Here is a 25,600-nt window from a genome sequence, read left to right as displayed (position 1 = left end):
ACATCACCAGACTCCCTTAACAAATGTGTCAGTTTAGTGAGTTGTTGAGTTGGAGACACTTTATAAACTTTGTGAAACTCTGTCTCTGACTAATTCTTCATTATTTGTTCCTTCTTGTAAATTCAGCAAATGTTCGACATGAACTTCTCTGTCTTTGTGTCAACACATGGTGTCTGTTTGTCCCAGTGATGGACGGGTTAATTTGCATCGAGACAGTGACAGAGAGTGAGCTGACTGAACAGACCTGGTAAGGTACAGACTAATACCTGGAACTCAGTCAATACACTGATATTATTGTGTTGTGTTGCCAGTGAACAGATGTATATCTCAGCTGGTTATTTCGCTCTGAATGATGTTCAGACAGTCACGTCGGAGGTGTCCGGTTATACTGTGCGTTAAATTAAATTAATGGACATCCTCCAGCCAATCTTAATTGAGTTTTCCTCGAGGCAGCGGCACAATTAGCTGGAAAATGTTCAGCAAAGACTGATGCACAGCCGTCTGTTTGTTTATGTGAGCTGTTGTTATGTTGGAGCAGACTGATGGAAACAGGAAGAGGAAGGAGAACAGGTCGTCGCTGACAGTTTGAGTGTGTTTTTCTGTGATTAATGATGTGACATCAGTCTTTGTGTTGGTGGAGCTTGTTTAAAAGATCTTTTGTTGTTGGAGGAAGGCTGGATGCTGAATGTCGTCTCTGTGAGTGTGAAATAAAAAGAAGAGTGCTGTAAAGATGTGAGCACCTGTCAGGTGAGCAGACCTGGATACCATCCAGCCGCCTGAGGTTTCCTCCCTCCCTCTCTTTGTCTTGTATTCCTGTCAGCTGCTGGTTTGTCACACATTTCCCAGAGTGCATCTTGTTGAAGGAGTCAGAGAGACGAGACGACAGCAGAATGTCCTAAACGTGGATAAACAGTAGAAGAGACAGGACTAAATGGATTTGACAGTAAACCGTCTGAAATGTGTTGGCGTGTCGGACGAGTCCAGAGAGACATCTTGTAAAAGTCATCTGTGACTCATGTAGAGAGAGTCGGCGTCCTGCAGACATCTGATTAGCATCCTGCTGAGGACACTGTTGGACAGACTGTTGAGTCTGTCTCAGTCTGCAGAGACGCTTCTGTCTTTTTATTATTCTGACTGTCTCTGAATGTGGAGGATGTTTGTGAGACTGTGACTGTGTGAGGACACACAAACAGCTTGTGATGATTATTGATCCTGATTGTCTGAAGCTGACTGTCCATCCATGTATATCATTCATGAAGTTGTGTTAATAAGCTACAAACTGCAGGAGAGTTTTTGGCACAAGATTCTTCAAATTAGCTTCAGAGCCAGCCACGGTAACACAACTCTGTCAGACTCAGCCGGTTAAACAGCGTCCTGAGCTGCTCTCCAGTAGGCGCATGATCACTTTCTGCCACCGTGTCTCTGATACGACCACTGGAGGGCGCCAAAGTCAGGAGATACTGTGGGTTTTAAAGGTGCAATATGTAAGATTTTAGTTGAAAACATTCAAAAATAAACTAAAATTACTCACAGAATGGGATGAAATAACAGTTCTGGCATTATGATGTCTACATACTGTATTGCAGAGATATCTACTGAAGTTAGGAAGCTAACAGGCTAACCACAGCTCGTCCTGGTCCAAAACTCCAACAGTCCCCGGTGCACCGAGTTCCCAGTCTAGGCCACTAGCTGCACGGCTAACTGACCTAACTAGCTAACAGCATCTAGAGTTAGCTGCAGTTAGCTGTGACTCTAGCTATATGTTTGTATGAATGAAGTTCATCACTCAAGGATGATTTTAATAGATGCCACTGGTTTTCCTGCGAGACCTTCTCTACTCTGATTGGTTTGCCTCTGTCGTTCTGGTATGATGAAAGCCTGAACAGGTTTGTGGTCCTGGTACTCATTCAGTTTAAAGTTTGTCAACAGGAAAGCAGTGAGGTTCAACTGGTAGAACAGTTCTTCCCATAAAATTCAATTAATACAAAATAGATTTTCCCTGTTAGTCCACTGAACACCACAGCGAGGGAGCTCAGAGTTCACGACGAATTTACTGTTTAGTAAGACAATAAATAAGACAAGAATTAGCAGCTAGCGTGCTACTTACTGTTATGTTCAGTGGCTGTCTGGTGTTAATGTGTCTGTGTTTTTCTTGCGGTCGGCCAATGGTGGAGCTGATACAGCCGATTGGGAGCTGTAATTTCCCCAGTAAACACACCAACCTCTTCAGCTGTAAGCTACAATGTCTCTGGGCTCAATAGCAGACTAACAGCAGGGCAGCCCGTCAACAACCCAGCCTTTCTGCTCTACCTAACGAGCCCAGAGATGCAAAGAGCAGTTCGGAGGATAAGTCACCCCGAGAGGAGCAGCAGGAGACCAGGAGAGAGGCCGAAGAGGTCGGTGTGTTTACCTGGAAACTACAGCTCATATATCGCTGTATCAGACCGTAAAGACACAACCAGAGGTAACACAAGGGCAATTTTACTGTTTAAATAAAGCAGACAGCCAATCTGAATATGAAGATAAACAATAGTTACGTGCAGAAACTGTGACAGACTGACATGGGCTGTCGGTTTCCTCGGAAATTAACAATAACAGTGGCAGCAACCACTCGAGTGACTCAGCGATGCTCCAACACACATCTATCACATACTGTGTTCCTGTATTTTAATAGCTACTTTAAATGAAATAGTGTGAGTTAACAGTTTGAGTCAAATGTAGAGAATGTGACCACTGAATGTAACCAATCAAAGGCGGAGCAGGGTGGGCGGCAAAAACACCCAGTGGGATCCATAATAACACCTCAGAGATTCATCAGTGTTATTTATGAAGTGGTGCCGTTAGTCTTATAATACTGTAAAACTACATTGACCAAAGACGCACAGAAATTCAGACTCCTTTCTCTACAACTGTGTGTTAGTTTAAGTTCACAGCTCAGCCTGAGTGACGAGTGACTGTCTCTTATGAAGACAGAAAACTAATGAATATCAATTTGAACACAAACTGAACTGAGTCCCAGGCGTTCTCTGGTCAGGCCACTTTAAAGTAGCTCTTGATAAGCCTGAAGTTGTTAAGCCTCTGTGCCTTTGCTCTGCTGATATGGATGGTCTTATACTGTAAATGTGCTTTAAAATAAATGCTGATGTACGAGAATATTCAGCCAATCAGCAGCTGAAGGAGAGCTGCTGGTAAATTGCATTTCTAAGTCGTTGGTCATAGAAGTGAGAAATAAAGTTCAGATGGATCCCGAGGCGCCACGGCAGAAACAAGCCCAGAATCTTCTGTAAGGATCCTGGAAGAAGCTGAGACACAGTCACAGGATGATACGTTACCACTGACCATTAACAAGAAGACACAGGCTGACTGATGGTGGATCAGAACCTTGTTTCAGGCTGCAGCTTCAAATATCAGTGAAGAACTGATGATAATCAGTCGTACATGAGGCTACATGTCTAAATAACACGCAGACTGAACAGTTTAATGTTAATGTGTGTGTGAAGGTTTGCTTCTCCTGCTGAATCAGTGTGAAGGCCGGCTGCTGTGTTTGAAGAGAAAACAGGCTGACAGGTCAGGTGTCACTTCACATGTTTATCTGGTCTCTAACGAACGCTGCAAATTAATCTTGATGAGGCCATTAACTCACCGTCTACAGCAGAGGTGACATCTATCAGCCAATCAGTGTTTGGCTGATGTTCAACGAGGCAGAAGTGCTGAAGCTGCTGCAGACTTTCACTACAGGTTTTAAACCTGGATTAAATCTCCAGGTAACATTTCCAGGTAATGATTCTGTTGTCTACACGGATTAACAACATTTAGGAAATTAAAGCTGCCAGGAATGAGAGACTGTCACAGATGATGCAGCTCATGAGGAGAAACAGATGAATAAACACCTGCAGACGTTGTTCTGACTTCTACTCCTGTCATTATTACTCTCTGCAGGTCAACAAGACGGAGGATAAGTCCCTGGAGGAGCGAGGACGCATCATGATCTCTCTCAAGTACAACACCCAGAAGTCGTGCCTGGTGGTGGGCATCATACGCTGCGCTCACCTCGCCGCCATGGACGCCAACGGCTTCTCCGACCCCTACGTCAAAACGTCAGTATGCAAACAGGAAGTGTTTCATCCATCATTTCTATCAGTAATAACATGGAGACAGACAAACTGTCCACAGATCCACCAGTCACAGTCCAGCAGGGTTCACCTTTGACCCTCTGCTCTCACTGTAGTTTTCTTCAGACATTCTGGTCTCACTCTCACTTTCACATCAGCGTCTGAGACAATCAGACGAGCTTGTTTACAGCCTGTCTGATGGTCTGACTGCTCGTGTTTCCTGACTCATCAGACTTTATTGAAACGTCGTCACAGAGTTCCCAGAACTCAACAATCACCCCAGAGACTGTAATCTTATTAAAACCAACAGAAGTGATGGACAGAGCTGTGGAAACAGTCAGGAAACATCTTTCAGAAGCAACTTAAGAAATGATTTAATACCAACATGAGACAGTGTAGAAGCTGCACGAACGGCCGTTACTCGACCTTCAAAACGAGCCACAACGTAACTGTGTGTGTGCAGTCCAGTGATTAAACCAACAGCACCCCCCCGACGGAGTGACGGAGGCCCACAGAGTTCAAAATTAAACAAAGAAAATTGACATTGTAGAGATGAAGCATGTGATCAGTGTAGAAAAAATATCAATAAATATAAATATAGGACTAAATTTATTTTTAGTATTTACTAACAGTTATTCGTCACTTTTTCTTGATTAATCATTTGCGTCCACAGTCAGGCTGGTGGATTCACCGTCATTAAGTGACGAGCTGGTCAGGGACACGATCTGACCTTCTGTTAGCAGCAGAGAGAAAAGTCAGAGGTCAGCAGCATCATTAACTGTGAATCAGCCTTCAGGCTTCTTGATTATTGATAACAGACAGTTTTCAGCTATCAGGATATTTTGCTGTGAAGTATCATTACAAATCATCCACAAACCTGCTTTCACACAGTATAAAACAATAATTAGTAAATGTAATGAAGCTCCTGTGGATTCACTACACTGTGTACAGACACACATGACAAACAAACATGGCTGGCTTCTCATAAATCCACCTGTTAACCGTCTCCTCTCCACCAACATCTCTCTCCACATGGCGGATGCTCGTCATAATAATTCTATTTTTAGTGTGTGTAGAAGTGCTGAGATGGATTAGCTGGCAGTGCTGATGTTTTAGCAGACTACCGGTGATTATCAGCAGCATGAAAGACACAAACAGCACAAGAGGCCATTGGCAGGGCTGCAATTTGAAGCAGAGTCCTATTTATCACACCTGAACATTTCCCAAGTCTTTCATCTGGCTGAGCAATGAAAGTGCAATTAATTTCCCACTTTGACGTGCACACCTCGAGAACAAAAGAGCGACTCGTTTCAAAGAGGAGAGCAGAGGAGAGGAGAGGGGCTGGCAACAATTTTCCAACAGTTTGAGGTTGAGAAAATCTCCCTGAAGCTTGAAGGACACTCAGGCAGATAATGGATTTACTGACAAGCTTGTGTGAGAGGGAATAAAGGAAATGTATACTCTGTGAGACAGACGGCAGTCCTCTCCTCTCCAGCAGCACAGCTCCACAGTAACATGTTTCTGCAAACCACAGATACAAATCTGTATGTGTCTGCCATATTGACATTTCTACAATTTGTGTCATATCACTTTCAGATTATATGTGTCTTAACTGACTTTCATATCTAGAGGCGGAGCTGTCCAGACTCTGCTGCAACATTTCTGAATGTGAAACCACGGAATACTTTTAAACGTGGCATCAGGACATTTTCCAGCCTTGTTTTCTGGGGACAAAACCAGATATTTTTGATGAGACTTCGGGACATTTTCTACCTGGTTTGTTCTGGGGGGCAACTGCCATTCCGACATGTCGCCATTCCGACATGAGGCCCTAATTGTCGGAATGGCAACACTTATACCTTTAATTAAACGTCCCACCATTCCGACAAATTTTTCCACCTAAGGTCGGAATGGCGGTATTTTTTCGTTTTTTAAACGTGTTGCCATTCCGACACATCTTTTAAAAGGGTTAAGGTTAGGGTTAGTGTTGTCGGAATGCCGGGACGAAACTTTGTCGGAATGGCGGAACATTCGCATGTCGGAATGGTGACATGTCGGAATGGTGACATGTCGGAATGGCGGAATTTTGGGATGTCGGAATTTTGGGATGTCGGAATTTTGGGATGTCGGAATGCCAGCATGTAACCGTTTGTTCTGATAAAATCCTGGTTTTATTACCACAAAGGAACTAGAAAATAAAAAGTGAAAAATGTCCCAACCTCTCGTCAAAAATACAGGTGCTGTTGACATTCATGTCGTGCTTTTGGCGACAAAACTGGATATTTGTGAGAAGATGCCAGAAAATTTTTCGGTGGTGTCCTACGAACAGCTGCAACACAAATAAATGTCAATTTTTTACATATCTGGTTTGCAGAAATGTACATTGCCAACAAGTGATGATGCATCAAGTTCAGTCATGTGAACTGTAAATGTTGGCTCTACTGTGTCCATAATGTGGGGCCCGTTCTTAACAAGAGATGAATATATGAATATATGTACGTCATGAGAGCTGCTGGAGTTAATGTTCTCCTTAATGGCTCTTCATCAAGCTCAGAGGTAAAGACATTGTTAAAGACATGGTTTCAGTGCACAGTTTAACCAGAGTAATAACATTTAAAATGGTTGTAGTGCACAGCAGCACTGTTTGCATCCGAACTCTGACAGGAAGCTGCTTGTGCCCGAGGGTTAGCAGTCCCATCACATGACAACCATTAGCTTCACTGCAATATCCTCATCAACAACAGTATCAGCCCTCCGCCCCTCAGGGGAACGTTTGTGAGCAACAACTGCATTGAGTCTGAGTGTTACCTCAGAAACTAAAGTGTGTGTGGCTCCAGTGAGCACGTGAAGCAGACAGGGAGGTGACGAGCTGCAGGAGCTGCTGGAGCTGCAGGAGCTACTGGAGCTACTGGAGCTGCTGGAGCTGCAGGAGCTACTGGAGCTGCTGGAGCTGCTGGAGACGCAGGAGCTACTGGAGCTGCAGGAGCTACTGGAGCTGCTGGAGCTGCAGGAGCTACTGGAGCTGCTGGAGCTGCTGGAGACGCAGGAGCTACTGGAGCTGCAGGAGCTACTGGAGCTACAGGAGCTACTGGAGCTGCAGGAGCTACTGGAGCTGCAGGAGCTACTGGAGCTACTGGAGCTGCAGGAGCTGCAGGAGCTACTGGAGCTACAGGAGCTACTGGAGCTACTGGAGCTGCAGGAGCTGCATATATATATATACACACAGACACACACACACACACACACACACACACACACACACACACACACACACACACACACACACACACACACACACACACACACACACACACAACCTGTTCACTACACTGTGTACAGACTCATAGATATATCCATGTATACAACCTGCCTGCTATCATTATGAAGCTAAAGTCAGGCCAACCTAACTTTCATTAGGACTGAGTATCTCACAACAGCCACTCAGTGGCCACTTGATTAGGAACACCGAAACCAAACAGGCCTCCAGTACACACTGCTGAAGATTTAAACTGTTTTGATTTATATCATGTTCATGTTCATTTATATCATGTTGAAGGCTGTAGATTGTAGTCGGCACCAGTAAGTAGTTTATTTTCATATGTGAATTAAAAAATCAACATGTACAATAAAACAAACACTCCTTGTGGAAACTAACATGACATCATGAAATTTGCTTCTTAATCTGTGAATCTGTCGTTTTCACACATTTTCGCATGTCAACAAAAATTTGTTGTGAAAACAAAAAAAGTCACATGTGAACTAGAAAATGAACATGACAGAACAAAGCAATGTCTCATGTTAACATGTGAACTGGACATAAGATCTGATTGAAAAGTTGCTCTGGACCTGCTCAAACTATGGAGTCATCAGATAACAGTGTTATACAAATAAAGATTGTTAGATTTTTTCACATGTAAATTAAATGTTCACATGTTCAACATCCTCCAGAATTAAAGCAAAACCTTAATAAGACAGTTAAAATAACAATAAGACATGATTAACTACCAACAGCAGGACTAGAGAGGTGAACTAATAAACTGGCAGCTGAGTGAAGTCTCACAGTCACCAGTCCTACAGGAACACAAGGGGACTGTAGAGATGATCCAACTGGACCAGAACAAACCCACAAAGGTTTACATAAATAGTGAAGTACTGTAGTGATGTACTTTAGTGATGCACTGTAGTGAAGTACTGTAGTGAAGTACTGTACCACAGCTGTGAGGATGGATACAGGGCAGTACTACAGCTGTGTGGATGGATACAGGGCAGTACTACAGCTGTGCGGATGGATACAGGGCAGTACTACAGCTGTGCGGATGGATACAGGGCAGTACTACAGCTGTGTGTAAGGATACAGGGCAGTACTACAGCTGTGAGGATGGATACAGGGCAGTACTACAGCTGTGAGGATGGATACAGGGCAGTACTACAGCTGTGAGGATGGATACAGGGCAGTACTACAGCTGTGAGGATGGATACAGGGCAGTACTACAGCTGTGAGGATGGATACAGGGCAGTACTACAGCTGTGAGGATGGATACAGGGCAGTACTACAGCTCCCTCTAGAGGACAGACCTGTACAGACTGGTGCTCTGACTTATGAGTTTCTACAGTTACAGTGCAGCAGCAGCATCATGGAGCTGTTCAGTCAGTGAATGTCTCCTGACTGTTTCCTGTCAGTCCTCTGTTCACTTGTATATAATCATTATGACGTCTCTGCTCTGCTGCAGGTATCTGAAGCCCGACGAGAACAAAAAGTCAAAGCACAAGACAGCTGTGAAGAAGAAGACGCTCAATCCAGAGTTCAACGAGGTACGACCCGCAGCTTCTGCTCCGGTTTCATTGGGTTTTCTTTGTCTTTTAGCTGAACTGAGTGTTTGTCCGGTGCTTCTCTGTGCTGACTGACCTCTCTGCCCTGGCTGTCGGGTCAGAACACCAGCGCATTTCTCTGAATTCATCCTCAGATGACTTCATGAGACTGGACGTAGGCACAATATGTCATGAAGTCATCGACGATGAAACTTTAAGTGACCTGCGATCTTTTCTCATCTACTGAAAATCTTAGTTTGATCTTTGAGTCATGGAGACTGTGAGCGTCTGCTTGCTGCTGTTAACTCCTTCATTCTGTAAAGTCTCTGACATCACTGTGACTGGTGATCCTACACCAAGGAACAGTTTTCTGACAAAGTAACGACGGTTTTCATTTCTTCAAAAAAAGGGAAAAGGTGATGTCACAGATCATTTTGATTTAATTTGAATCAAAACATATCGACAGTTGTGTTAATTAATACTGAATCATACCTGAAGATGTTTATCTAAAACACTTTGAATATTGAATCTTGTAGAGAACAAAAGTCTTCAGGGGCTTTAGATAATTTTTTTACTTAACTTTTATTTATTCAAGTCACATACAATACATGAGGCACATCTAACAAAAGATACATTATGATTGGCTACATATGTTAAACTGCCCTATGCTGATCATCACCATATCTATAGAAATTAGGGAAAAAATGCTGGTCTTTAACTTTATTAAAATATGAGTGTGGGAGGTGGAGACAGTCTGTAACATGACTGTCAGTGTACAAAAATAAGAGTTACCATCAACTACTGAATTATTAATGAAGAGGGAACCAGATGAACAAACATCTACACTGACGACATTATCATATGTGTATTAATAACACAATATCAACTTTAAATGTTTTAATGACTGTTGAGTTATCGGGACACCCAATAACAAAATAACTGCATATAGTATAAAGGTATCTCTGTGTCTTTGTGTCTTTCAGCTCAGTGTTTTGGTTTTAATATAACAGTCATGTTTCCAGCAGCAGCGGCTGTCAGAGACAAAGTTCTGATAAAACCACTGTAACAACCGGGGGGCGACCCCCGTTCCGAAGGACCGCCATTCCGACCGGGTTATGGTTAAGGTTAGGGTTTCAGGTTCGGAATGGCGTTCTTTTTTCAAAAATAATTAAGGGCCGGCATTCCGAAACATGAGGGTGAACGTTCGGAATGGCGGTCCTTCGGAATTCCACCCTGGACCCGTAACAACCATGAAACCACCAGCTGCTGTCAACCAACAGCAGACAAAGCTAACAGCAGACTAAGCTAACGGCAGACTAAGCTAAGAGCAGACTAAGCTAACGGCAGACAAAGCTAACGGCAAACTAAGCTAACGGCAGACTAAGCTAACGGCAAACAAAGCTAACGGCAGACTAAGCTAACGGCAGACAAAGCTAACGGCAGACTAAGCTAACAGCAGACAAAGCTAACAGCAAACTAAGCTAACAGCAGACAGAGCTAACAGCAGACTGAGCTAACAACAGACTAAGCTAACAGCAGACAAAGCTAACAGCTGACAAAGCTAACACCAGACTAAGCTAACAGCTAACAGCTAGCTGCTGATCAAACATCAGTGTTCAGCAGCTCAGGAGATGGTAAAGGAAAGTGAATAGTGGATCTCATGAGGATGCGATCACTGCTCCACAGCTGCTGGATGTGTAGACGACTGTCTGCTAACACTTCATCAAATGTATGATGAGAATGTGTCAGCTGGTTCTGCAGCCCCACACCGAGCCCAATAGTTCCATCATGGCAGGTTTAAACAGGAAACTTAAATATTTTGTGCTGTGCTGACCTTCATTTGTCAGATGAAAAAAGTCGACTCTTTTTGGATGCTAATGCTGCTGGATGTGTGAAGAGACAACTAACAACCAACGACCAATCAGGTCAGAATCAGAATCAGAATTCCTTTATTTGTCCCGCAAATGGGGACATTTCTTAGTCAAGATGATGTCGGTGTTGTTGTTACAGCTGGTTCTGAAGTCCAGAAGAATCATCTATAGCAGTTTAAAACAGGGAGCTTTACACGTCCTGTGCTGTGAAACAGAGACGAGTCATCAGTAAGCCTTATTTTCTCCTGGACCGATCCGGATCAGATGAACACGTCTTGATTATAAACACAGTTGAGATCAGAGATGCTGCAGCCCCCGACGACCCGGACATGTTCTGTAGAGCGGTGCCAACATGTTTTGGAGGCCGGTCGTCCCCTCAGAGTGTCGTGGCTCTGGGCGGCTCAGCTCGGATGTTTCCTCCCCAGACAAACACTCGCAGGCCAGCGGCTTGACATTTCCTCTGACATTTTTTGCTCCCGTATTCGTCCATCGCCTCGTGGCCTTTCTGTCAGAGACGAGCAGCGAGGTCGTCCTCCATGTTGGGCATTGATCTCATGCAGGTGGAGCACAAACCCTGAGTGACCTGAGAGGCAGACGAACTTCTGCTGCAGAAATGTTTTCATTTAGAGGATGGCGACCTGTAGTCGTCACACTGCTGCTCTGTTGAAGAACCAGATGTGTTAATCAGTGAGTCTGTCAGCGTGAGGACGACGACAACACGACACTCGGCTGCACCAACACAAACAATTCAGACTCAATGAGGCGTCACGATGATGAGAAGCAATTTCACCACAGAGTGAAACAAACATCGTTCAGGTTTGTAACGATGTGACGGAGGAGAGCAGGGGAACAGTTCAGCTTCACACCGTCAGATCGAACACGAAGAACTGCGGTTCTGATGTTCTGCTCTTCTGTTTCTGCAGGAGTTCTGTTACGACATTAAATATGCAGACCTGACCAAGAAGACCCTGGAGGTGACCGTGTGGGACTACGACATTGGAAAGTCCAACGACTTCATAGGTGAGAGCAGCTGAAGCTCTGAGAGCGGTCCAGTCAGCACCATGACATGGTTCTGGTTCTGCAGTGAAAGTAATGAGATTACTTTGGCCTGAGTGAAAGTCTGACATATAAACAGTACTCCAATAAAAATATCTGATACTAAATGTACTTAAGTAGTGAAAGTACAAGTAAAAGTAATCGTACTGTAGGTCAACTGACAATTGCCTGAAGAACATGATCACATGTTCAGTATTTTTTAAAGTAACTAGTTACTCAAATTATCAAATAAATGTCAGCGAGTAAAAAGTACAATATTTCCCTCTGAAATGTAGTCGAGTAGAAGTACAGAGACAGAACATGGAAATACTCAAGTAAAGTACAAGTACATGTCATCACAGCCAGTACCTCATCAGTAACTGTACTCAGTTACATATCATCACAGCGTCAGTGTTTGAGTAGTCTCACAGAGTGGACCCTTTAAGTCTGTCTGCTCCTCTTTACAGCTGTACCTGTTTCCAGCTGTTTGTACTGTTGCTAGGATACAGTATGGCTGCTCTGATTGGCTGATGATGTGACTCATGGTGTCCTGGTTTCAGGCGGCGTCTCTCTGGGCATCAATGCAAACGGCGAGCGGCTCAAACACTGGTTCGACTGCCTCAAAAACAAGGACAAGAAAATCGAACGCTGGCACACGCTGACCAATGAGCTGCCTGGCTCATTGAATGACTGAACATCCTGTCATCCAATCAGATCGGACTCCTGCCTTCATGTTCCTGCAGCCCCCCCCCCCCCGCCCCGGATCCTCCTCATGTTGTGGCTCCTCTATGGGAAGATGTTTCCTCTGACAGGGCTCATTTATCTACCTGGTGTTTGTGTTCACACGTAATGGAGGACACTCGTTCTTTACATCAGTCAAATGAGTGATCAGTTTGTTTAATGATCAGTGATCAATGAGATCAGCACAAACAGCCTCCACGCGCTCACAGGGTGGAGACGAAACAAAGGATGTAGCAACACTTCATACTGACGAGTTTACAGAAATGTTAGAGGAATAATTCTCATCAGGAGCAGCTGAATTAACCAATCAGATGTTTAGTTGAAGATGTTGCACTTTAAAATGATTGTCAAGTGTTTTTACAGCACTGGTCCTGCTGTGGTCCAGTTCTGGTCCAGTTCTGACACACTGAGAACAAAGTCATAGAAACACCAAACCTCCTTTAAACACTGGACAATTTCAGGCCTCAGTATGCTTCAAATGAGCCGGATCACAGACCTCTGACAGCTGCAGGTATCACAGACCTCTGACAGCTGCAGGTATCACAGACCTCTGACAGCTGCCACAGACCTCTGACAGCTGCAGGTATCACAGACCTCTGACAGCTGCAGGTATCACAGACCTCTGACAGCTGCAGGTATCACAGACCTCTGACAGCTGCCACAGACCTCTGACAGGTATCACAGACCTCTGACAGCTGCAGGTATCACAGACCTCTGACAGGTATCACAGACCTCTGACAGGTATCACAGACCTCTGACAGCTGCAGGTATCACAGACCTCTGACAGGTATCACAGACCTCTGACAGCTGCCACAGACCTCTGACAGGTATCACAGACCTCTGACAGCTGCCACAGACCTCTGACAGGTATCACAGACCTCTGACAGCTGCAGGTATCACAGACCTCTGACAGCTGCCACAGACCTCTGACAGCTGCAGGTATCACAGACCTCTGACAGGTATCACAGACCTCTGACAGCTGCAGGTATCACAGACCTCTGACAGCTGCAGGTATCACAGACCTCTGACAGCTGCAGGTATCACAGACCTCTGACAGCTGCAGGTATCACGACTCTTCGACCAACAATCGATTCTTTTAACAGCGATCGCTGAACTCTTTGTGCCAAAACCAAACCCTAACCACCGACATGTGATGTGTGACAGAAAATGTGTTTTTAAAACCAATCCGCTTCCTCCTCCTCCCCTCCTCCTCCTCCTCCTCCCATCCTCCTCCTCCTCCTCCCATCCTCCTCCTCCTCCTCCCCTCCTCCTCCTCCTCACCGTCTTCCTGCTCCTCGTCTTTGTACCCTCAATGGTTTGAACCGTTCAAATGAAAATAACGGTCTCCTTGAAGATGTTTGTGATATATATATAGTATATAGTGATATATATAGTATATAGTGATATATATAGTATATAGTGATATATATATAGTACATATAGTGATATATATAGTACATATAGTGATATATATATAGTATATAGTGATATATATAGTATATAGTGATATATATATAGTACATATAGTGATATATATAGTATATAGTGATATATATTGTATATAGTGATATATATAGTGTATAGTGATATATATAGTATATAGTGATATATATATAGTACATATAGTGATATATATAGTACATATAGTGATATATATATAGTATATAGTGATATATATATAGTATATAGTGATATATATAGTACATATAGTGATATATATATAGTATATAGTGATATATATAGTACATATAGTGATATATATATAGTATATAGTGATATATATAGTACATATAGTGATATATATATAGTATATAGAGGAGTTTAGATGCTTCTTCAGCTGTCAGCTGCTACGATCAGCTGACGCTCCAGCAGCAGTTTGTAGTTTATAACTCTGAGATCACAACAATATAAACACTCTGTCACATATCCAGGAAGCTGCACTTGCTCACACGTTGCTGGCTTCACAGAGTCAGTCTGAACCGGGCCTCAGGCCCGTCACACTCACACTCATCGCTGCTTCAGAAACATCTTGGAAAAGTTTTGGGCAGAGCAGGGTCGTGGACCTGTGGAGCGAGGCCGCGTGCACAACCAGCCAACAAGTGTTATTTATGTAAAAAGCAGAGCGACTCCACACCCTGTACTGAAAAGTTCATTCACAGCAGTGAGAATCAGAGAGGCTGAGTCCAAACCGTCCTCTGGACTTCAGCTGTTTGCACTGTGACGTGTTCACTGTCGTCACATCAACAACCTGAAACTACAGTCCAGTACATATGTTCTGTATCATGAGGTGGTTAAATATTACATCTGCCTGACACCATTCAGGTTAATCACACAAAATATTTATTTTACACATTCATGATAAGTTCTTTAACGTCTCGTCCATATTGCAGTGAATTATGGGTAATTATATCAATGAAGACAACGCCCCAGTCTGGACGCAGCCAGAGGTCTGAGACCTGATGCCGAGCAGCTTGTTGAAGTGTACTGAGGCCTTCAGTCCAGTCAACTGCAGCACAGGAGAATCGAACCAGAACCAGAACCAGCTCACAACACAACATCTAAAGTTTAAGTTCTGTTAGAGGACGTGAGGATGATGATGCTCATCTGTCAGCTGGCAGGATGAAGGTCAAACTGTTGAGAACAAGAGGTCACCTCCACTGTCTCCCTGTGTCTGTGATCACCGATCAATACTGATCAATATGAGACACCTGGATCTATACAGCTGTCTGGTTCTGATCCTGATGTCAAACAGTTTCATCCTGCAGAGACTCACAGCAGCTGCTGTCAGATCAGACCCACGTTTACAAAGTCAGACCGGAGACAAGGTCACAGCTGTCTGTCCTCAGTCAGCTCTGTCCTCAGTCAGCAGTCTGTCCTCAGTCAGCTCTCTGTCCTCAGTCAGCTGTCTGTCCTCAGTCAGCAGTCTGTCCTCAGCCAGCAGTCTGTCCTCAGCCAGCTGTCTGTCCTCAGTCAGCAGTCTGTCCTCAGTCAGCTCTCTGTCCTCAGTCAGCTGTCTGTCCTCAGTCAGCAGTCTGTCCTCAGCCAGCAGTCTGTCCTCAGCCAGCTGTCTGTCCTCAGTCAGCAGTCTGTCCTCAGTCAGCTCTCTGTCCTCAGTCAGCTGTCTGTCCTCAGTCAGCTGTCTGTCTTCAGTCAGCTGTCTGTCCTCAGTCAGCTCTCTGTCCTCAGTCAGCAGTCTGTCCTCAGTCAGCTGTCTGTCCTCAGTCAGCTGTCTGTCTTCAGTCAGCAGTCTGTCCTCAGTCAGCTCTCTGTCCTCAGTCAGCAGTCTGTCCTCAGTCAGCTGTCTGTCCTCAGTCAGCAGTCTGTCCTCAGCCAGCTCTCTGTCCTCAGCCAGCTGTCTGTCCTCAGTCAGCAGTCTGTCCTCAGTCAGCTGTCTGTCTTCAGTCAGCTGTCTGTCCTCAGTCAGCAGTCTGTCCTCAGTCAGCTCTCTGTCCTCAGTCAGCTCTCTGTCCTCAGTCAGCAGTCTGTCCTCAGTCAGCTGTCTGTCCTCAGTCAGCTGTGTGTCTTTGAACAGCCGTGCATGTGTGTGCAGAGTGCATGTTGATGGGAGAGCCTGTGATTGGTCAGGAGCTGAAGGTAAAGCAGATCTCATGCAGCTGATGATGTGAGGACGATCAGACCTCAGCTCACTGTGAGCTGTAATCGACAGGAAGGAGTCCAGAGGGTGACATCACCCACTGACCCACCACACTACCTGACTGGTCAGCTCTGATTGGTCAGCTCTGACTGGTCAGCTCTGATTGGTCAGCTCTGATTGGTCAGCTCTGTGCAGCTTATTGTTTACACACAATCAGTTTCAACTTAAAAAAAAAAAAAAAAAACATTTTCAGGTTGAAAATGTTCCTGCTGGTTGTCAAAAGGGCCGAATTTTAAAAGTTTACGTCAGATATAAAAAAAGAAAATAAAGCATGTATGTTTACAACAGCCTGATGTCGCTGAAGTTTGCTGCTACAGTCGGTGCGATCGTGAAGCTTTGCTCAGACGGGCCGGGGTGACAGGGCAGAACTTTTAATAATCTCTAGCCGTGTATGTAAACTGTTAATATGTTGTTGCATCTGTTGAGGATTTTTTAATGTAAGCAAACAGAATGTACATGTTTAACCCCTTCTATTCCACAGTAACCCTCTGAGAATGTGCAGCTTCGTGCTCTGTGTTGTTGATATCGTTCACATGTTAAATTAAACCTGGGAATAGAGAAGGTTGAACTACCAGAGGCTCCGTCACTCAACTTATACACCCAAACTTAACTTTAACTCCCTCTCACCTCTTCAATGATTTATGATTTATGTTTCATCCTACATTTAATATTTTATGTTGAGGTTTGATACCCCGAGCACTCCTGGAGACTCACCAGGACTTGAGCTGCCCTCATGGATCAGCAGGCTGGATGCATGCCTTGTGATTTTATGAGTTTCATTCTGCAGTATGACCTTTTCTGCATGCCCCCCCCCCCATAGCGTGCACTGACTGCTAACACAAACAGTCGTCATGTAACGATCAGGATTCCTCAACGCTTCATGTCATCAACTCACTGTAGTAAGACCCTGTTCAGACCACCAACATCCGTCCTGATCACGGATCACTGGTCAGCTCTCAGTCTGTCAGTTCACAACTGTGTCTGATGTCACTTCCTGCTCTACATGCAAATAAACACTTCCATCATTGGACAGACAGACACCATGTTTTTACACAAAGAAAGACATTTTACAAACACACTAAACAGTAACCAGTATAGGCTACTTCTTTGTCCCCAGACTCCCTTAACAAATGTGTCAGTTTAGTGAGTTGTTGAGTTGGAGACACTTTATAAACTGTGTGAAACTCTGTCTCTGACTGATTCTGACTTATTTGTTCCTTCTTGTAAATTCAGCAAATGTTCTACATGAACTTCTTTGTGTCTTTGAGTAGAAACATGGAGTCTGTTTGTCCCAGTGATGGACGGCTTTGTTTCATACAGAGTCCTGATGAGACCCATGTTAAAGATGAGCTGTGCACCTGTGATCAGATCACTCAGGACAGATGTTGACACCAGGTGTGATCAGGTGACAGACGTGTCGACTCTCAGTGTGTTTTTACCACCACATCATTACAGCTGCTGGACAAACATCCCTCATGTCTCTTCTTATGTTATGACCCTTGTTGACCTGTAGTTTTATTGTTGATGTGTGTTATCAGAACCATCACGTTGCTTTCAAGCCACACTTCACTCACTTTGATTTGACAGCCTCAGAGCTGGAGTATGAAATGTTTAATGCATCACATCGACCTTCACATTTCTGTCTTCTTTAAGTGTTTCGAGCATCTTCGGCCACATTGATTAATGAGGCACAAAGCGGCTGTGAAACCTGGTTGGCACCTCAATATCCTCCTCTACACAACAGAAGAATATGTAATGAAAACAACCGACATGTAATTTTGATTTTGTAATCTGTCTGCCTTTGTATGCAAGCTGAATATTATGAAGAAAAAACAAACTGCATGCATCTGTTCTTGGTTTTGTCATGAGATGACTTTGCCTAATGTTTGATACTGTTTTCTGTATAAAACTAACTAGACGACTGTGGATGCTCTCAGATTATGCTATGAGTCTATCAGTCTTTCTTCTGGACGACATTTTGTACCTTTGAACACTATCGCATCGCCTGTTTGGCCGCTGTATTGACTATCTGGAGCGTGACTTGATGTGAATTAAACTCTCTCCTTTGTTGTTTTGGTTCCTTTTTAACACTCAGGCACCTGTTTGCATTATTGTTGAATGTATGAATATAAATGCATTGTCTCAAATTATATTTTAGTCCCAACGGGCAGCTCGTTGTGCCGTTCCTTCTTTCCCTTTTTCTTTATTTCTGCTTGCATGTGTTTCAAAGATTAATTAAAGAACAAATGACTGGATTCTGATGATAAATAGTTCAGATACAGTATGTTCCTGTCATGAATGACATCACCACCCACCTGTCAAAAGATCATTCATGTTTTACACACCAACAATCTGACAATAATTCAGTCTCAACCCAACAAACACCTACAGTGTCAAACCAACCTGCAGGAAATGTATCAGTATGAGAGAGACGCCAGCTCACCCTCATCATCAGGTCATGTAGAGAAGTCCACGTTATCTCAGCCCAGTCGTGGTGATCAGAGGCCTCTGGTGTCGGTCAGAAGGATCAACAACCCGGTGGTGGATCTGCAGGAGTTGTCGACCACGATGAGCTCAGGCCGACGCAGCAACCGATCTGACAACACGTGCACCTCGTTCGGAAACATCTGCAAAGAAATGAAGAACGACACATTTCTGGACAACGATTCAAGAACTCACACAGCGACACAACAAAGAGGTTGTGAGCTAAACTCCCAGTAAACAAACCTGCTTTAATTCAATTAACTTTATTAACACAATGACAGGGACTGGTTCTGCTCTGCTTGTTGCTCTTTTTTAAAACACGATGAACACTTAAAAGAAGTGATTTTAATATTGATTCTCTATTTCTGAACACATTTATCTTGACTGAACCAGACAAAGGTTTTAAAGCTGCATTATTCTCATCCTCAGACACAAACCAAGTTTGTGGAGTTGTTGTGATTATTAGTGATTAATGTGAAGGTGTGTCTCCAAAGTCACACTGCACTGGCAGGTGAAATGGGCTCTACACAGAGTCATTTCAATAAATTGTGTATCGACAATCAGGGTGTGCATTTGACTACAGATACCAGGGAAGCAGTGCCGACAAGAAAAACTTATAGTCTAACGCCAGGTTCAGACAGGACGCGGAAGCGATCGTTTCGGCGTCTGGTCTAATTTTTTCGCGTGCCGAGGTCGAATGTGTCAAGCCGGGCAGGAAGTCAAACAAAGCAACAACGAGAGAATCCTGTCGATTTTCAAAATGAGACACATTTCAAAATAAAACTATTTTCAATAATTAAACAAAAAGTAGACAGAAAACTACTCATTACTATGAAGTGGACATACATTTACAGTTGTCAGGAAAACATGGCGTTGTAATTTTATGCAGTTATAAAACAGCTCCAAGTTAGGGTGACCAAACGTCCTGTTTTCCCAGGACATGTCCTGTTTTCACGTCCTGTCCTGGCCGTCCCGGGAGTTTTAACGTTTAACGATGAGCTGCAGAAGAAATTCCCCACTTACCGTCTAGGTCGGGACAAGTGGGAGGCTTCGTGCACCGTGTGCAAACCCGGTACTTATGTTTCGGTGTCCAATGGGGGTGCCAGGGACCTCAAAGCCCACATGGACACCGAAAAACATAAAGAAAGTGTCCGAGGTGAGTGTAGTTCATCAAAGTTGACAGAGTTCTTTGTGAGACCCGGGAAATCGGAGGATGCTGTGAATGCAGCGGAGGGTGCATTCTCATTTCACACAGTGAAACACCACAACAGCTACAGGTCCATGGATTGCACTAGTGCATTGTTAAAAAAGGCATTCCCAGATTCTGACACCGCCAAAAAGTTTAATAGTGCCCGCACTAAGACCGAAGCCATTGTGAATGGTGTTTTAGCGCCCCACTCTGTTGAAGTCACAAATGAAGCTCTGAAAGAAATCCAGTATTGTGGTATTTGTACAGATGGGAGTAACCACGGAGCAGTGAAAATATTCCCGATCATAATCCAGTATTTTGATTGGAAGAAGGGTGGTGTGCAAACAAAATTAATTGAGGTGAAAGACACACCTAATGAGAAAGCAGAAACCATTGCAAATTATCTCACTGAAACACTGGCAAAAAACAATTTGTCTGAAAAATGCATTGCATTTACTGGAGATAATTGCAACACCAATTTTGGTGGAATCCGACGTGATGAAGGGGGGAACAATGTGTTTGCAAATTTGAAGAGGTTGCTGCAGAACAAGACCCTGATTGGTGTGGGTTGCCCAGCACACATATTGAATAATTGTGTTCATCATGGGGCAGACACAATAGATGTTGACTTTGAGAATATCATGTTCAAAATCTACCAGTACTTCCACATTTACACAGTGCGTACTGAGAACCTAAAAGAGTACTGTGATTTTGTTGACATTGAGTACAGGAGGATGCTTTCTCACAGCAAGACAAGGTGGCTGTCATTGTTCCCAGGCATTGAGAGGATGCTACAGATGTTCCCAGCTTTAAAGGCATTTTTTCTGTCACAGCAAAAGCCACCTATAGTGATAAAGAAGTTTCTTGAAAACAACTTCAGTGAGATCTACCTGTGGCACATGCACTCACTGATGTCTGTGTTCCACACCCACATTCAACAAATGGAAAAGGAGAACAACTCCATCATGGAGGTGAAGAAAATATTGAACAGCATTCACAACGTTCTTTTTGAACGTAAGAGCAACAATTTCATGTCCCTTAAAGTTAAGGGACTACTGGCAGAAAATCGCAGAGATGGACTGGGTGAGGGCTGTGACAAGTTCTGTGCTGATGTGCAAGGCCTGTGCAGTGCATGTCTGGAGTATCTGGAGAAGTGGATGACTCCCATGGAAGAGTTCTCGACATTCATGTGGATGGATATGAGTGAGCCACCAGATTGGGATGATGTGGAGGTCTGCATCAAGCACCTTAGAGAGAAGGGGGTGCCAATTGATGATGTCAAGTGTTTTGACCAGGTTGCCAATCTGAAGAGATTCATAGAAAGGTGCAACAGTGATGAAGAGTTCATTGGCCTGCAGGTGCACCAGAAGTGGACCAAATACTTTGAGAAGGCCAAAAGCATTGAATGCTACTCAGAACTACTGAAGATTGCACAGTTTGTCTTTGCACTTCCCTCTCATAATGCAAATGTTGAGAGGGTTTTCTCATTGATGCAGAGCCAGTGGACGAAGGAGAGGAACCAGCTCTCTGTTGAGTCATTGAAAGGGATTCTCTTTGTGCAATACAACTACAAAGACATGTCTTGCAAAGACTTTCATGCTTATTTGTTAAGCAACAAAAAACTGCTGGGAAAGATCAGCTCTACAGCAAAATATAAATGGGTTATAGATAGTATTTTGTTTGTAATATATCAATATTCTGTCCATACAGAGGAGGCATACTTTAAATGTCTGTTAATTTTAAGGCATCTTTGAGTAAATTTTGAGTATCGTATCTCATTGCTGGGCCGAGTGTCCTGGTTTTTGGTAATCAAAATATGGTCACCCTACTCCAAGTGTAACTACAGAACAGCTGACGAGCCGTTTGCCGACCAGCGCAGAGAAATTCGTGTCTGGTGTGAACAGAAGGGCCGAAGGCTCGCGCGAGAATTGTTCTGTAGTCACACTTGGAGCTGTTTTATAACTGCATAAAATTACAACGCCATGTTTTCCTGACGACTGTAAATGTATGTCCACTTCATAGTAATGAGTAGTTTTCTGTCAATTGGCAGGTTTAATTATCAAACTAGTTTTATTTTGAAATGTGTCTCATTTTGAAAATCGACCGGATCCTCTTGTTGTTGCTTTTTTTGACTTCCTGCCCGGCTTGACACATTCGGCCGCGGCACGCGAAAAAAACAGACCAGACGCCGAAACGATCGCTGCACGGCGCGCGCCGGCAGCGGAGCAGAGTGCCCGGCGCTACCTCTGTGAACGACACCATTGGTTAACATGGGCGCCGAATCAAAAATGGCTCTGCTCCTCGGCGCTTCGCGGCTTATCGCGGCGCTTCGGCGTCCTGTCTGAACCTGGCGTTACTCGCCCCAGTGTCCCAGCTCTCCTCTCCGCGCACCGCGACACAAACGCGCACCGTGACCGGCAAACTTTTGTTTATGACGGTTAAGACTACACAAAAAACTCCGAATCCGTCTCCACTCTGTCTTCAATCATCACAACTTTCAGCTGCGTCTTCGCGTGACTCGATTGATGCGGTGAATGGCCAATCATAGATCAGCAGCACACTGGTGTGCCCTCGGGACTTGTTTCCCCCCCAGTTGTAGTTCATTGGTTTTGCTCAGCGCAGTTCACTCGTGACATCTCATTCAAACATCCACTGGTCTCATGTGACTCCTGACATGAAGGTCGGCTCATATGTGATCATACTTATTGGGGAAATGTTCATATGATACACATTAATGTGAACTTATTTGTTGTTATTTGTTGTTGTTTGCTGTGAAAAATACCTCCAGAACCAGCTGGCCCTCAATGTTACAGCTCTTTTAAAGCATCATCCAACTCTTTTAACCTCTTTTAGCTGATTTTTTTGGTTCCATTAATGTTTAATGAACAGTTCAGAGTCACAATCATCCTTTCACAGTAATGATGGAGCTGTTTCTAACAACAACACTCTGATAAGCCCACAGCAGACAGACAGTCAGAGACTAGCTGGTGAACACAGTGAAGCCTTCAGCAGCTAAACAGACAGATGTTTATCTCCGGAGCTGCTGGAAACCAGAAACAGCTGACAGAGAGACAAGACTGGACCCAGAAACAGCTGACAGAGAGACAAGACCGGACCCAGAAACAGCTGACAGAGAGACAAGACTGGACCCAGACTGATCAGGAGACACAAACGTGATGAACACATGAACCATCATGTTGATCTGTGACTGATCTGTGTGTAAACTGTCCACTAACTTCAGGTGTCAGCTGTGTGTCTTTGAGTTTCTGCCCCCTGGTGGCCAACAAATTAATTAATCCAACTTCTAAGCAAGTCACTTAACCATTAACTTGTTAATTTACTACTCATTGATCATCACAATGACACTTTCAGTCAATGAAGTGAGACTGTGTAAAGAGAGAGAGAGAGATGACTCTTTAATCTCTACAGGACATCTGCGGAGTAAATAATGTGGAGCCAAGAGCAGAAACACGATGATTCCTGTTTGTATCTTGTGTTGTTCCTGTGACAGCAGGTTTTGTGTGACGGCCGCTTTAGAAGAATATTCCTCAGGAATAGAAAGAGTGGAGGACAACCATTTACTTTGCTGTCAACACCAAGACGTTGAGGACGTGTGGAAACTTGTGATTTATGTCTTTGAGCACAGCAGAAATGAGAAAATTTGAGCTTTCAGCCATCGATCTAAGAAATGGAAATGTATGAGATGATGAACGAGTGGCTCTGGAGGCTGAACTGAGCGGAGAACATTACAGCTGCTCAGACCTCAGAGGCAACCACAGAAATAAGGAAATGAAATGTGGAGCTATAGTTCACTTCACTGACAACATCAACTGAAAAGCTGAGACTGTAATATTTCTGCTTCGACTGACTGACTGAGTGTTAGTCAGTCAGTGTCGGCTCCTGAACTGGAGGTTTCTGCAGAGTCAACAAGGAGCTCAGTTAGTTCAGCACACGATATGTAACTTCTGCCACCAGGGGGCTCTCTATATAAGCACCTGAACCCACATCAGATTCTGCTCTGATCCAGAGCCGCTCACCGACGGGAGGAGAGCTCAGAGATTACTTTTGAACTTGTGGGATTAAAAAGTGGATTTATCTTCACTCCTGTTGATCAGCCTGACTGCAGCAGTGATCCGGAGGTGACCTCCATCAGTGTTTCTGTTCTGTAATGTTGACTGCTGACTGGAGCTGGAGGGGAAATGGACTGTATTTCATGAACGTAATGTTACAGAGAGGAGACAGAGAACCAGAACCAGAACCAGAGTCTCACCTGAGTTCAAACATACACACACCCTTGGAGCAGGACGTTGCTAAGATAAGAATGACGAGGTAAGGTTTTAAAGTTTTCTTCACGTTATGTTTCGTCTCGTTCTCCGACTCTCTCCTGAAGTTACAGTCACAGACGACTAAATGAAACGTTACCTTCAGGAAACTGGAGGATTTCTCTGGTTTGAACTTTGTTGGAAACATTTGGCTTAATGTAAGAAGAAGATCTAACTGTTTTAAGACATTTTAATGCATCTCTGACAGATAATGTGTTAAAGAGTAACTTCACTTGTCACAGTTAACCTGGTGTTGTCTCTACACTGTCGACTACAGAGCAGACACTAAAACTAGTTTTTAGTTTGTTGATTTGATGAAAAGAGACTCCAACAGTCTCCAGCCTGTTGATGAACAGCTGACTGGACTGCTGTATAAGCTACAGGTTTAACAGGCTCTGGTATGTTGTGTTGTTGAGGGAGTCCAGAGTCCACTCATCCATGGAGAATGGTGTTTGCTCAGATCTCAGTGGTGTGGACTGGTGGAGGGAGGTACTTCAAGACGTGGCTGAGGCCTGCCAACACCCTGCTTGTTCTCAGGATTTAGTCTGGGTCACGGGGAAGAGATTAGAGCTTATACCGTCCTCCATCTTACATCAGCCGAGCAGCAGCACAAACATCATGACTTCAGTCAGCCTCACTGATGAGACCTGCTCATTTATATCAAACTCACTTCAGCGACTCTCAGACTGAACACGTGGCTCTTATGAGTAAAGATCAAGTCTGACTCCCAGCAGCTGATCATCTGTTTGTGGAGGATTCAGACTCTCACCTTCGTTATGGATAAAGACTCAGACTTTCAGTGATTGATGATGATTTTGCTGACAGAATTTAAAGTGGCCGTTTGCTCAGCAGCTGCACTTCACTGTGGTTTATTGGACCTCACCTCCTCCTCCTGTATGCACTCTTCTCCTCAGAGGAGATCAAGTCTGAGAACAAACTTTACATTTCTTATACTTCTCATATTCAAACTGACGTCTTACTGAACGTCCTGTAAAAAGGCATAATCGGCCTCACAGTGAGCTCCAGACAGGAAGTGCTGCTCCGCCATGAAAACAACCTGAGAGCAAAACAAATCCATCTTTTTATTAAATGATGCATCTGTGACGTCGAACCAATGTTCTCATGTTCTGCTCCTGTCACTCCTCCTGTTTGTGTCCACACTGACTGCAGACGTCAAATGAGACAGAACAACTGATCCCTGAACAGTTTCTATCCACATACAGCAGCCTGAGGAGGTCCGGTCCTCATGTTAGAGTGTACCGTCAGGACGGAGGCGAGTGTGTGAACAGTGTGTGAACAGTGTGTGTCTTTAATGTTGTCCACTTCCTGTCACCATCACACACTTTAACATCAACTTCTTCTCTCTCTGTAAAATGTCTCTC

General features: G+C 44.1%; 1 protein-coding gene and 1 long non-coding RNA gene across 3 annotated transcripts in view; one reads left to right on the top strand and one right to left on the bottom strand.

Moving 5' to 3' along the window:
- Positions 1-12,582, top strand: part of doc2b (double C2-like domains, beta) — a 107,919-nt gene extending 95,337 nt beyond the window's left edge. Inside the window, exons 6-9 of the mRNA XM_084374071.1 lie at positions 3,940-4,097; positions 8,843-8,924; positions 11,716-11,812; positions 12,388-12,582. Coding sequence (XP_084230197.1) covers positions 3,940-4,097; positions 8,843-8,924; positions 11,716-11,812; positions 12,388-12,521 — 471 coding nt within the window. The 3' untranslated portion in view covers positions 12,522-12,582. The remainder of the gene's footprint in view (positions 1-3,939; positions 4,098-8,842; positions 8,925-11,715; positions 11,813-12,387) is intronic.
- LOC311269730 overlaps positions 1-25,600 on the bottom strand; it is a 129,551-nt gene that overhangs the window by 74,817 nt on the left and 29,134 nt on the right. For both annotated transcript variants that reach the window (XR_014624137.1, XR_014624138.1), the window contains exons 2-3: positions 18,667-18,850; positions 741-895 (exon numbers count right to left, since the gene is read on the bottom strand). This is a non-coding gene — a long non-coding RNA (uncharacterized lncRNA). The remainder of the gene's footprint in view (positions 1-740; positions 896-18,666; positions 18,851-25,600) is intronic.

The sequence above is a fragment of the Pagrus pagrus genome (genome assembly GCF_965226575.1).
Source record: "Pagrus pagrus genome assembly, chromosome: 14".
NCBI lineage: Eukaryota > Metazoa > Chordata > Actinopteri > Spariformes > Sparidae > Pagrus > Pagrus pagrus.
Note: the sequence above shows the minus strand (reverse complement) of the source record. Positions and strands in the feature narration are given on the sequence as shown.